At 45.2% G+C, this 14,026-nt stretch overlaps 1 protein-coding gene across 1 annotated transcript; it reads right to left on the bottom strand.

Moving 5' to 3' along the window:
* Window positions 1-2,305: 2,305 nt before the first annotated feature.
* Window positions 2,306-10,766, bottom strand: KIAA1024 (KIAA1024 ortholog). Its single transcript, XM_010289158.1, has 3 exons — window positions 8,421-10,766; window positions 6,669-6,923; window positions 2,306-3,153 (listed from the first exon to the last, which is right to left on the bottom strand). Exons 1-3 carry the CDS (start codon window positions 10,716-10,718, stop codon window positions 2,956-2,958), a joined length of 2,751 nt encoding a protein of 916 aa, XP_010287460.1. The 5' UTR covers window positions 10,719-10,766; the 3' UTR covers window positions 2,306-2,955.
* Window positions 10,767-14,026: the final 3,260 nt, after the last annotated feature.

Genomic DNA, 14,026 nt, shown 5'->3' with positions numbered 1-14,026 from the left:
GGGGGGGGCGGGGGGGGGGGGGGGGGGGGCCGGGCCAGCCGCTCCCGGGGGTACCTGTGGAGCGGGGAGGCAGGGAGACAGGCTCTGCTTTCCCCGCTCCCCCCAGGCTCCCGGCACCGTGGAGATGCTCCCGGAGGTTGTGGGAGCCGGATCGAGCCCCAAGAGGGAGACCCATGACAAACCACGGTCTGGCATCCCGACGGAGATGGCTGCCACCGGCTGCTCGTGCAAAGTAAGGATGGGCAAAAGCACCTGATAAATGAGGAGCGGCGTGGGTGCCTGGGATGCTGAGTGCTTGGGCTGGGCCAGCTCCACGTCACCCACAGCTCCATAACCTGCCACATCCTTCCCAGGATTTTGGGTAACTCTAATGCGAAGACTCATCCGGTGCCAGCTGGATGAGTCTTGCACAGACAAAGGAAAAATCCCTGCAGAGACAAAACAGGGTCCTTAAACCTCCTCTAATGCATCGGAGCAAGCGCAGCCCCAGCCCACCCCTGCAATCACTGACATCTCCTGCACCCTTCTCGCATCCCCACTTAGGCGTTCACATATTTTCTAGAATCAGATTACTGAGATGGAACAGAGGAAGCGCTGCTGATTTCGGGCTGGGGTCGGCAGGGCCAGACCGCTCGAGCTAGCGGAGGGGGGGTTGGCGAAGGCAGGGAGGGGGTCTGCCCGGTGTCCGTCCCGCACGCATCCTGCCCCTCCAAGGGACTTGTCACCGCCGGGGTGGTCGGTCGGGGACTGACACTGTGCTCTTTCCGACAGCGCCTCGTGCTTGCTATCTCCGGGCCGAGGAGGGCTGTAAAAGGGATTTCTGACGTCACCTGGAACCAGGAATAGATTTTTTTACATATACAATCAACCTAAATTGTGCATAAGGTAAACTGCAGAGCAATGCCCTCCAGAGTGTATTCTCATGTCTAATATTAGACATCCTGCTGGCGGCTCCAAACCGTCCCTGGAGGTTTCTCTACCTGTCTATATTTACTACTTACAGATCCTGAGCTCCTAAACTCAGGTGCTCTGAATCATACCATAGCTGAAGGCAGCCTAAAATAGATAGTGTGAATTGCTCCCTCCCTGCTGCGACTCCATCCTGCAGCATCTGGGAGGAAAGAGAAATAATCTTGGTATCAGGAATGGGCCAAAGCTACAGAATTTGGGTCAGGATTCAGGCCAGGCAGGCGCAGATTTTGGTCTAGGGGCTTATCCTCCTTCTGTATTTGCTGATGGGACACCCGACCCTTGCTTACACTTGTTTTCCTGATAGATCAACAGTCCCAGGGATCACCTATAGCTAAATAAAATACAGCACACGAGCGGCATACAAACAGCTCTCCAGCTGCAGGAAAGAACTGACACGCATCTGAAGTCACAACAAAGCCTTCGCCTCCCACACACCCTTTCCTCACTACTTTTTTTAAACCAGCCAGAAACAAATAGCGAGCGTGGCACATCCCAGGGAGCCAGAGGAGCAAGCATCCGATGCGTTCCTAGCTGCTGTGTCATCGCGTAGGGAGGCTGCTTCTGAAGAAACCAAATTACCCTACATAAAGAGCATTCACTAAAAGAATCTCCTTTTCCCCAGAGGACCAGCAAGATCACATTATTTCCTGAAATTTTTTTTTTTTTTTATCTGTACTTGACAGAAGAGTAATACTGTCTAGGTATTTGCTTTCACTAACCATGGCAGATAATTTCTGTCATAGCTTGAGAATTCCTTTGAACCTGCTATTTGCATTTGGGATAAAGCATCAGATGGACATTTCCCATGGGATACAGACTGCTTGCTGTCCGGTAGAGTCAACCATCATTCTTAAGTACATTAGCGAGAGGGAAGCAAAAGATCTCTCTGTGCTGAATGCATTGCATTAACAGCAAATTTCCACTAGTGCTGAAAAACTGTGCCCTTAATATAAGTGCTCAGTAACCACCAGCCCTGCTGTTTGAGGAGCACTCTGAACTGTATAGAAGGCTTGCGGGAAAAGAACCTCCATTAGTACCCATTATGCTGTGATTTATGTTATGGGCTTAAAATAGCAAAATTAAACAGTTCTGTTTAATCTACAGTCTAAAAAAAGGCACAAAGACTTTGTGGGAGGAAAAAAAAAAAAAAAAGAACTGTTCAGATTACATTTCCAAGAACTTTAACAGAGCGTTGCCTTGATTTGCCAGCTTTGCTTGCTGGCAGGAGTGAAATTGAGACAATTTCACTGTCTGCGGAGGTAAAGAACACCCTTTTGGCAAGGCAAGTTTGCCAGCTCTATGCAAACGTTATTCAACAGAAGCAACTAAAACCTTTTGTGATTGCTTTAAAACATAATCTTTTTGGTCTGCAGCACATTGCACTTTCAGTGATAGAGTGGGTCTTAGGGCAAGACCAAATACAAAGAGCCCTTTTTAATCTGAACATAGGAATGAACTCTGTTCATGGCTACACAGTCTGCTTTCAATCAAATGATCATGAAATACATAAATACTATAAAATAAATACAATACATTCAGAGTTTTCTACATTGTAGAGAGCTTTAAGACTTTCCTAGCTCCCCGATGTAATGCATATAGAACATTCCCTTCCACACAGTGCTACGTCCAGGTACCCATACCTCCATTAAATGCAACATAGCTCAGACAAGCTTCCTCTTTTGCCTAAATTCTCATCAGTCTCTGATTCTGTAAAACATTATATTCTTTCTTTAGGACAAAAAAATATTGCACTTTTAAAAATGCATAAAAATTGAACTGAGTTCCCATTAACTCCACCACACAGTCTGTTATTTAAAATAATACTTAAAAAAAAAAAAGGTTTCTCTAGCTGTTTTGTGTTTTGCCTACATTTACAGCATTCTCCATCAGGATATCCTCAGAACATTCTTCCTTAGACGTTTGAAACACAGCATGAGCTATCTGAGAGACACGCGGCTGGGGGTCACGGGTCTGTCCGCAGGCTCAGGATTTCATTGTACAAATGGGAACTACGATGACCAGAATAACCGTACAAGCTGCCGCTGCTATCAGGGCAGCTATCTTGCAAACCTTTGCTCTTCTGAACTCAGCTTCTTTGCGTTTTAGTAAGGAATCGTAGCCAGGGGTATAAATGTCTTCCATCCAGTATTCCAAGTTGTTTGGGTTTAATGATTCTTGAGTCTAAAAATTAAAAGGAAACAGTTGTTAATTGTCTGGGATCTGTCGTTAATAAAATAAATAAATAAAGCAGATGTGCCTGAAGGCCTCCCAACTGCATCTGGGTCTGCTGTCAGGATAAAGTGGGTTATTGCTACTCCTCATATTCCTTCAACTCCCTTTCTCCTGGTACCAGTTCCACAAGGCTGACGAAAGTGGCAACAAGATACTGCAAAAAATAAACTCCTGCAACAGTGTAATTCTGCTGCAAAATCCCTCACGTACCTCTGATTTGCCGGAAACTTCGTCATCTTGGATGACATTTAAATAAAATCTCTTTAATCTGCTAGACAGCAGAGATGTCAGCAACAACCGGTCTGTTACTGCTTTTTAAATTATTAAAGCCCAGCTGATGGGAAACGTTCTTAACATATACTCTTCATGCACTACATTTTATAAAGCTAACCCTAATTTTACTGCCATAACTTGCTTGCAGGGTGCAGTTGCCCTGTTAGGTTTTTTCCCTTCATCTTTTCTGTTCGGGAAAATGGGGGGAAATGGGAAAAGCCCAAACAGCAGGCATTATATTGCACTTACCATCAGAAAGGAATAAAGCAGAAAGAACATTTTGAAAAACGACAGCTTTTCTTCAAAGCTGTCTCCTGTGTCTGGGGCTCCAAAAGGCCATTTCTTTAAAAAATGAAAAAGATTCCACATAAAAATGTTCCACTGAGAATGCCCTAACACACACCATTTTTGGGCTCGTAACAGACCTGATCCAAAGCTTGTTGGACTTTGCACAAAGAAACTCTAGCTGACTTGAGAGGGATTTGGGTAAGCCTTTAATTGGTTAATTCAGATTTTGTGGCCACAAGCTACTGGCTGAAACTTTGCTTTGCCCAGAAGAAACGTTTGCTTTCCGTACAGAACTACTGCAAGAAGGGATTTTATAGCTACCCCAGAAATAAACAATTAAAATTGAGCAACGCTTTTATGATCATTTCGGGGAGATGTCCACGGCAGCGCTAGTATGCTGCAACAGAGACCATCAGCTGAGGCTGAGATTGTACCATTCAGGCTCCGAGTGACCTATTCCAGCCTTCTGGAAACAAGCAGCCACCTCGTCTCTAAAGGCATCAGAAAACAGCCTGACTTCGTCCCAGTGGATCCTCATACACAGAGCAAAGCGATGAGGTCTCACACAACCAAACTTTGGCCTGACTAGTTTTGCAATTTCTGTTTTTGAAGGAAAACCCAGAAGACTTGTCAAGCTCCAGGAGAAATTTTAAATAAACAAAGGTAGAAAAACCCCAAAGATGCTTCAAGGAAATTACAGTTTTGGACCTCTCTGCCTTGGTATTGACCTTTTAACTACTTCAGAAGGAAGATGCATTATTAAAAAGGCTCATTACTGTTAATCAGCTTCCTTTCCCATTTCATTGCCAGACGTAGGAATGTTCATTAAAGCATAATGTATTTACTTTCAGTTCTAATAAACTTAATCACTGGGAAAAAAACCCACTCATCAGTCTGTGTCTATTTTTTAAGTTTGTCAGTAAGCTCTATTATAAAGTCTAGACATGGGCTTTGCGGAGTAGATGCCATTCTGACAGTCCTTTTGGAGGGAGAGAATCAAACCAGTAAAGTTTTATCACCTTTATCCTAAAGATAAATGATGGCAATAAGCCGATTGCTCTGGTTTGCTCACAGTCACGCAGAGCTGCTTGCGGGGATCGAAACCGCCCTACGAGGAGCAGCTGGAGAACACTTTTCCCAGGGGAGTTTTGCTCCCAAATATCACCTCCCCTGTTGCCTCCGCGCAGCAGGTGAGGGATGCTTTGCGACTGCCTGCTGCAGAGGAACTCCCTTCAGCCTACTCCTACTGTAGCAGCCAGCCTGCAATGCCAGGGTTAGGAATTTAGCTCAGCCCTCTAATGTTTGTAAGTCCCAGAGAGCAGCAAGCAGCTGAGGCAAGACGCAGCCTGGTCCCTGCGCTGCCTGGCTTCTCTCTGAGTGCATTTTAGCCACAGCAAGGGGCAGGGGCTGGTGAGGACAGGGAAGCTGGCGTGAGCTGAGCCAGGAGGTGAATCCGTTGTGCACCAATTCCTGCACAAACGCTCATGGGAGTTGCACTACCGCACTGTGTGGGTGATGGCTTTAATTCCAAAGCAGCTAATGCAGGGTCCTGAGGCATGGCAGTTCTCCTTGGGCTATTCGAGTCTTTCTCACAGCATCTTGATGTTCTGCTAGGGCTTAGCCTGATGGGTTTGGAGCTGGGCTAGGTACCTCCGCACCGAGCCATCAAGAGCTGACGCAGAACCGCAATCTCAAGCTCTTGCATGCCACCTTCCCTGGCAGACAAGCTTTGGAGACAAGCAGGCTCCCTGCTTGCGTACGGCGGCACCACACAGACCGTTGATCGCGGAGCCGCGTTAGTGCGGCGTTGATAAGCCCCCAGCTGTAGGTCAGTGTACCCCAGCTGCTGCCAAGCCTGTAGCTAGCTGAGGCAGCTTGCTCTGCTCTGGGGCACGCACGCACATGCAAGGAGCCCAAAATGCTTGAGGTCAGCACCACTCCTCCCACTGGCTTTGCATGCTGCTGTATAAATGCAGATAAATGGTACACAGTGATCTGCACATCAATATGGATTACATTATGTGAAGCACTTTGTGTTTCATGACCAAATACAGCAACATTTGTTTGTTCTTTACACGCTTTGGATGGTATTCTTTCATGCTTCCTCTTTAAAACTGGGCTCAGATATCTTCCTCCCTAGAAGATGTCTTGTGCTTATCAGGCTAGACAGGGTGTCCAACATGGGCGCTCAGTCCTGGATCTGGGCAGGCCATTAGATATCAGGACTGTGATTTCAAATACACTACGGTTTGGGAAAATTTAAATCCAAAATTTGAATTTGTCTCCCAGTAACTTGCTCTGCTCTGCTTGTTGCAGAAGAGCCTGCACACTTTCAGGCTGAACTAAAATGCAAACAAGACTGACCATTAGCTGATCTGCTTTTCACATGATTCTGGTTTCCAATAGCTACTTCACAGCTGCAATAGTGATGTGTTTCAAAAACAGTTATGGTATTGAGCATCTTCTACAAGTATCTTATGTCTCATGTTCCTAGCAAAGTGTAAAAGCCCTTGTACTTAAATTGTCTGTGAACAATTCAGACAGAAGAAGGATAGAAGAAAAAGCAGCAATGCAGCTTCTCTAGCACTCTGCCTTGCTGCATTTAGGGACTGGTTCATCTCTGCACCCCTTTACCCCTGTACTCTTCCTTAACACCACGACGGCTTAGCAGACATCTCTCCATTGCAGAATAAGCTGGGACCACCAACCTGTCAAGCATCACCACTCAGCAGTCAAGCATCCACATTTTTTTTTGTCCCTGGCCAGTACAGATAGGGATCAGCAAGATTAGAAGCTCAACACTGCATAGCTCCTCCCTGAGCTATCCAAATCCCTTCTTAAATGCATACTCTGGCAACATCCGTTCACAATCAAGCCATTCAAATTAAACAAGTGGGACTCACTTGAAGATCCAATGCTGCAATCTTGCCTTTATCCCCCGAATTCCTCGTGTATTCCTCTATGGTCCATGATGGCTGGGCGCGTTTCACTTCAGCCAGCTCTGTCAACCTCATGTCTGTGTAGAGCGGGTTGCTCTTCATGTGTGACTTGAGTGACGCAGGGTAGGGATGAGGACTAAAGACTTGTTCAATCAAGAAAGCATCTTTTGGTTGTTTAGAGAGTCTATGTGGCTGTGGGATTTCGTATTGCCTGTCTGCCTGCAATAAGGTTCAAAAGAATTTGAGAGAAGAAACAGGACTATGAGGAGGTTAAACACAAAGGACAGAGATGTTCCTTTCAGAATCACCATATATGACACTGCTTAATGATAAAAAAAGTACCAGCTAGAAGACAGGTTTTGGATGGCCTTAATCCATTTAACCACTCTCTTCTCACAACCAGACCAAAGAGGTATTTTACAGACACAACTCCATGTTCACCATAACTTGAACACAAAGCTCATGCAGCAGAGGAAATTTAGGTTTTCTACTGTTTACAGGTTATAAAACTATTCTGAAAATGGCCCTGACATCCAGAGGAGCCTAGCTGATCTGGAAAAGCTGAGCCCCATGCAGGCTTCCAGATTTCTGTTTACAGATCAAAACTTAACACAAAGAAGTCGCATGAGAAGCCTCCAAGTAGCATCCCCTTGACACCCCACTCTCCACGGCACCAGTCCAGTGTCGGCCACAGTCTACTGCCGGAGTGAGGAAGAGGCTTTCAAAGTCAGCATTTCATCCTGGGCAGATTGATGTACAGAAAAGCCAAGGTCTGGGCTTACTAAGGGTAACCTTCTTCCCCTTCTGCAACCTGCTAATAACCTATGGTTTATGGTTTCTTGTTCATCCAGCTGCACTTGTTGCCATCAAACCTCTTCCTTCTCTGCCCTCATTCCCCCCCATAGGGAGACATGGCATGCCCATCATGTAGTCCTGATTGACAAGGGAACTGAAGGACCCCCAACCCTCTCCACTGTCCATGAAATAGAAACAACCACCTACGCCATGCACAGTTTCAACTGAGCAGCAACCAGAGCCCAGCGCAAGGACGGCCACGATAGCTCTGTGATCTGTGAAGATGGCAGTGGGCAGCTGTTGGGACGGATGAGCAGATTTCTTCTGACCAACTGAAACAAGACCATAGCTATGCTGCATTTCCTCAACGGGAGGTTTAAGACTCACGTAAAATGACCATGAAAGCCAGATATAGAGCATGTAACTATAGTTTCTGTCTCACGGTACACGTACAAGGATTCTTTTCTTGAGGGATTTGAATCCATGAACCTATTTTGTTGGCTTTTAAATATGCACATACTCCTCTGATAACAGCTGCCACAATGCAATTTCAAAACATCCCTTCTAAAATAACTATTAGAGAATTTCAATTTTCCCCACTCTTTTTCACCGAGTTAATTACCCAGCCTCCTTATATCACCACTGATGATGATGAATATCATCCTCTTCCAGAGGTCTCACCCACATAATCCCCCTCCCTTTTCAAAAGAGCAAAGTCCTTTTAAGGAAGAACTTGACCGTATTGCAGCTGTCAAGCAAGAAGATATAGGTACAAAATCACTCAATTATGATAACAATAAAGACAGGCATAACATGGCAGGGCAAAGTATTGTCATACCCTGAGGCTTGTGATGACTATGGAAGACTTTCATAACTAGATTATTTTTAAGTGCTTATTATGCAAGTTAAAGTTGAAATTACCTCTTTAGATTTCCTGTGCCAGTCCTTATTTTCTCCTCCATCTCTCTCTTTCATCTCCTCTTCCGTAATGCCAACTTGGTTGGTGTAAGTAATAGCTCTCCAGTCTCGGGGAGAGTTTGAAATACTTGCTATTTTGGATTCAGTTGCACTGTTTTCCTCTGTTAATGATCTCGATGACCTCCTAGTAAATAAACTTTTTTTTAAGGCTTTTACTCGAAGACTTTCGCTATTACTTCCACTGGCATCTGAACAGCACCATTCTGGATTATTCTCTAGTTTGCCTCCATGAGGAGTATTGTGGCACTGAAATATCTGAGGGGAGTTACTCTCATCTGACGCAGCCTCGCTTGTCAAAGAATTGAGATCTATTTGTACGCTGACCTTCTCTGGCTGCTGAATTTTTTGATCCAACTTGCTTAATTTTCCCAGGACTTGGGAGATTTCTTCTCGGACGCCTGAGAGAGATTCCAATTTCTTCTCTATTTCACCAATCCTCAAAACTAATTTGCAGACACTCGTTTTTAGTTCATCATCTGTGTTACTGATATCTGCCCGGACCGCTTTATCCAATTTGTTACAAGCAGTCCCGTTGGAGATTTTAGTCAAATTGTGCTCAGGTGAGCTCTCACAGTCTGATTTATGCACCTGAGACAAGGAACCAGTGCTGTTGTAGCATGAAGACTGCATCACTCCTGTTGACCCACTGATACTCATGTCATCCAAAAAACGGAAAATGTCACTGATGTCATCGCTCACAATTTCAGAGTCATCATCTGACTGCTTAAGAGAGTGTCGCTCTCCGTACTTTCCTTGGCCCGCCACACACAAATCCTTGCATTTCTTGTGGTCCAGAACTTGCTGCTCTGTTTGTGTCCCAACACTCGTGGTCCTGTCAATGCTTAAGATCTGAACAGAAGTACAATTAATGCTTTTATCCTTAAACTTTTTGACTGGCTCATGTTTCTCCACGTCTAGAATTGAAGGAATTTCCTTGGGTTTATGACCATTCGGTTTCACAGCATAGTTTGCCTGCATAATTGGTTGCTGATCCTTCGCATTTAGGTAGGACTGGTGCCTGTCAGCTGAAGGAAAGTTTGGAGACGGGTTGTTTGAACTCTGGTATCGCGGCTTCTCTTCAGACTGTTTCCTATTAAAAAATGATCGTTCAAAGTCAGGTACCTCCTCAGTATTTAAACTCCAGCTTTTAGCTGGCCAGGCAGTTTGCTTGGTTGGCTTTCCAGTCCACTTTTTGTTGTCCTGGGGCCCGAGAATAGTAGTTGGGCCAAAATATGTTGAAGCTTGAAGATCATCTAAACTTTCGTGTTTCACTCGTCTTTTGTCCGGTATAGGAGAATAGACTGGATTCAAGTACTGGCTGCTGTATGGCATTTCAAAGCTGTGGTTAAAGAAAGCCTGCTTAGAGCTTTCTTTCCTGTTCTGAGGCTCTCTGTGTCCATCTTCTGGCTTTTTGTTGGATGGTATTAAGTTGGGAGATATTGTAATCAGATTATGAAAATCTTCTTTGAATATATTTCTTTTCTGGACACATGACTGCATCACAAACGGCTCATCATTTGAAATGAAGGTCTCTTTTATGCCTGCACTTATAGGCAAGGAGTCCTGGTCTGAAATAGATTCGTTTTCGATGTTCATGGGGAAGTACGTACTCTGCATCTCGCATGGTGGAGACGTGGCAATGGAGTAGGACGCCAGCGCCTGCAGCCTGTCCAGAGAGGCAGCCCGGCCCTTCATCTCCTTATTAACGCCGAGTAAAAAGTTGGGTTCTGACGAGGGGACAAACTGTTGACAGTCTTTGCAGTCCATCTTTCTGCATTTTGAAGATCTTCTGACTGGAAAGCCCCGGTTAAACTCCTGGTCGTTCAGCTCGCAGTTGGGCACGCAGTCTGCCATATTGCAGATTTCTGTGTCGGATCTACAGGACTCAAAGGACTCTTTCTTCTTCACTTTCTGCCTTGCAACTGGAAGTTTCTCCTTGGCCACTCCCCCGTTCATTTGTATGAGGTTGAATATTGTTACTATATCTGCTGCAACCATGATTTTCTTTGATTGCTGATTGTTTACAGTGCATCTCATTTTGTCTTTGAACAAAGTCGCTGGGAAATTGGGATCCAGGCAAGCAGTGTAGAACAGCACACTTCTGAGCTTGGCCAACTGGGATAAATCAAACCTCGCACATAGTGACTTGCAGAGGTCCTGGTAAGAAACAGTATTCTGCTTCGTGTCCAGCTCCTCCAAGATCTTCACCAGGAAGAGCGAAGATTCTTGGTTGGACTCCATGGCTTAAGCTTATTTTGTTGTTTAGCCTGGAAACTGCGTTCCACTTCTACAGCAACACACAACAGCAAACAAAAAAGACTGTAAGTCACCCATAGATAATATTCAGGACCTTGTAATTCAGCCACAGATGGGACGTGACTCCCTAGCCATGCAGTCAAGGGCTTGCCTGTATAACCCATCCTCATGTTTCCAGGCTGTAATCCTAGCATCGATGAAATCAATACTTAAATGGAATCAGGATTTCATCCAAGGAGGCTCATTTATGTCAGTGTCTACTAGAGTGAGCAAGTGAATAAACAGCAGAAGCTCTGAAGGGGCTGAACTAATGGCAGATATACAATCCCAGCCTGCTTGCTGTGAGGCTTTCACAGAATTTCTTACCAACATGTGAGAGGTTGAAAGTATAGACACCTGAAATTGTTTGGCAATAATTCTAGCCCTAGCCTAACCAGAAATGATCTACCACACCATGACAACTCCATCTGTTTTCATATCTGACTGCAAATGGCTCTTCAGGAAGATTTTCTGAGAATAAACTTCTGATGTTTTTAGAAGTTATCTGAGCACATAATTACCATCTTGCTTATTTAAAAACATTATTTTCTCCTCTACTCTGAATTATACTCAGGATACTATGACACTTTTTCCAGAAATACCTTTTCCTGAGTTTATGAATCAGGAACAGAAAAGCTGCTTGGTCCCGTACGAAAAATCTATATGAGCCACGTTTCAGCTATAAAGCGCAAAATTCAGAAAAGAGCAGAAAGAGTTTAAAAAAAAATCAAACTGAATCTTGAAACCAATCCAGCAGATGCTAGAGGGCTGACTGCCAGTCAGGGTGGATTTGAAGACCGAGAAATATCAAGGACAGAGAACATCCTCTTCAGTGATGTGCTCCCAGAGAAACACGGGGAGCGCGGTTCCATCCACCAGCCCAAAATGGTAGGGCAGAGGTGGAGAGCAAGGGCTGCGCATTTATGTGGGTAACAAGAACAGCTCGAGCAAGCACGGCTAACGCTAGCAAACATCTTGAGAAGGATATAAACCCCTGTGCTTTCAGAGTTGAAACCAACCTCTAACTATTATGGATTAGGAAAGGATGTTGATGGGGCCAGGTTGTTTTTCATCTGCCTACTGTGAGTATCCTTCTTGGTGTCTCTGCTGTTTGCTAGTAGGAGAGAGCGAGCATGGGATGATGCAGTCTGCCAATTCCTATGTTTTGTCACTTTGTCTTTGTTATTCTTACTGACAGGAATGACAAAAATATTTTCCCTTCCCCAAAAAGTTATGGTATCTCCCCCATTCACTCCCACCTTTAGATGACGCCCAGAACTAGTCTCTCCATCCGCATCAAGTGCGGAACATCCACCCAAATGGCAAAGCACAAAAGTCAGGCTTGCAAGGTTTCTTACTACTCATTTAAAAAGTCACCTTCCAGCCAAAAACCTCAGGACTCCTGAGCACCACTCCAGGAATACAGTAGCCTTGCTCATAGCCTTTCATCTTGCCCCAACGTTACACGCTGGCTATCAGTGTCAGAAGCCAACGTACATCAGCTTTCGTAGCAAACGCCACGGTAGCATCTTCCAGAGGGAAAAAAGAAACCACCAGCTTGCCCATAAGAATGTGAAGCAAGACTCCATACGGACCTGGCTTTTTATTTAAGTAGCATCTTTCTGCTGCATATGATGAGAATTTGAGCGGCAGCAACGCAAATGTATTTCTGTGATTGTAAACACTACTTTCAGAAACCAATGGCTACAGGGATTTTCCAACACCTCCGCTGCATGCACGTTTGCTTTTAAAGCTCTTGTATTATGCATAGCAGCACAACTCTTCTGCTAACTGACAAAAGAGCAAAAATGTTGTATTGCTCAGTGCTCGGCTGCAGAAAGTAACGCTAATAGCTGGAGGAGGATGCTTGTATCCCTTTTCTCTTTATCAACAGTGTGTTCTCGGAGGCACAGCCTTTTTAACAGCCTGTCTTTGTATTTCTCTGACACGTCACCATTAGAAAATGAAGCTCGCAAGCTAGGTCCGAAGTGCTCTGTCTGCCACCAAAGCCACCAAGCACTCCCACAGTAAACTTCACACGTGAGGCTCCGAGACTTCCCCAGCTGCCAAGGGACTGGCATCACGAGCCAATTTTCTGCTTGTTATAAATCTGCCATTTGGGGCAAGAGTAGAAATCTGTCTTTTTGTCACCTCCGGGCTGAACACCAGCAAAAGCAACTATCTCCTCCCTCTTGTAACTTCACAGCTTCTCACAAAGCCCTCACCTGGATATGTGTTTTCACAGCCCGATACACGCTCTATATGCTGGCCTGCCAGAGCCCTGATTTCTTCCCACTTACGCTCCTGCTAAAATACACAAGTACCACTTTGCAATAATATATTTCTTAACTGTCAACCCATTTGTTCCCTGCCTGTCTTTACTCTCTTATCCCAGTGAGGATATCCTACATACAGTTTCTTGATTTTTTTTGTTTTGTACCAAGCCCTTCTTAGCGTACCCCTCCCACCAGAGGTTTTAACTTCAATCCAGGTTTCTAAACCCTATTAATCTAGTAAAACTTAGGTGCAGCCTGATTTTTGAAGGTGCTGAGTGCTGACAAGTTCAGTAAATTCAGTGGAAGCCCTATATACCCCCAAATCTCATGTGGCTTTTATATGACACCGACAAGGAGCCTTGGTCTGGGGACACCAATCCATACCCAAGCAGTAAGACAGCGGCACTGAAGCACAAGATCCCAAGCTGAGGAGCTCTGCTAGACCTGGTTTAGCTCATTCTGGGACCCTGTGCTCCCAGACCCAAGCCTGGGAGGTGGCGGTCAGGTATAAAGCAGTGAGGGGTTGGGGAGGTGACAGAGGCTTTAAGACAAGAGTGACCAGGAGACAGCTGAGCCTGCTGTGATAGGAATTCGACCAATTCACTCAACCGAGGCTCAGCCATGGGAGGTGGAAGTTGAAAAGGCAGGTTGCAAAATCAGATGTAGGCCTTGAAGAAAAGCAAGCTAGCTAGGAGTTGGAATAATTTCTTCTTCACCCCTTGGCTCAACCATCTTCCTGGTGCGAGCACACTTTAGGTGCAAAAGGTAACTTTGGGCTACAGCCTGGGCATGGAAATGGGTGCTCCCTTGGGCCAGAGCATCAGAAACGCTGCTAGTGGAGCACACAACGGATTCAGGCTGTGAAGAATAGGATGTATTACCCCATAGGGATAATATAAAAGGGCCTTGAAATCTTGTTTCCTGGGTCAGGGTTGTAAAGACCCGGTGCCAAGGTTTTCAGTGGTACGTTAAGCTCCC

The sequence above is a fragment of the Phaethon lepturus genome, unplaced genomic scaffold (genome assembly GCF_000687285.1).
Source record: "Phaethon lepturus isolate BGI_N335 unplaced genomic scaffold, ASM68728v1 scaffold25596, whole genome shotgun sequence".
NCBI classification, from domain to species: Eukaryota; Metazoa; Chordata; class Aves; order Phaethontiformes; family Phaethontidae; genus Phaethon; species Phaethon lepturus.
Note: the sequence above shows the minus strand (reverse complement) of the source record. Positions and strands in the feature narration are given on the sequence as shown.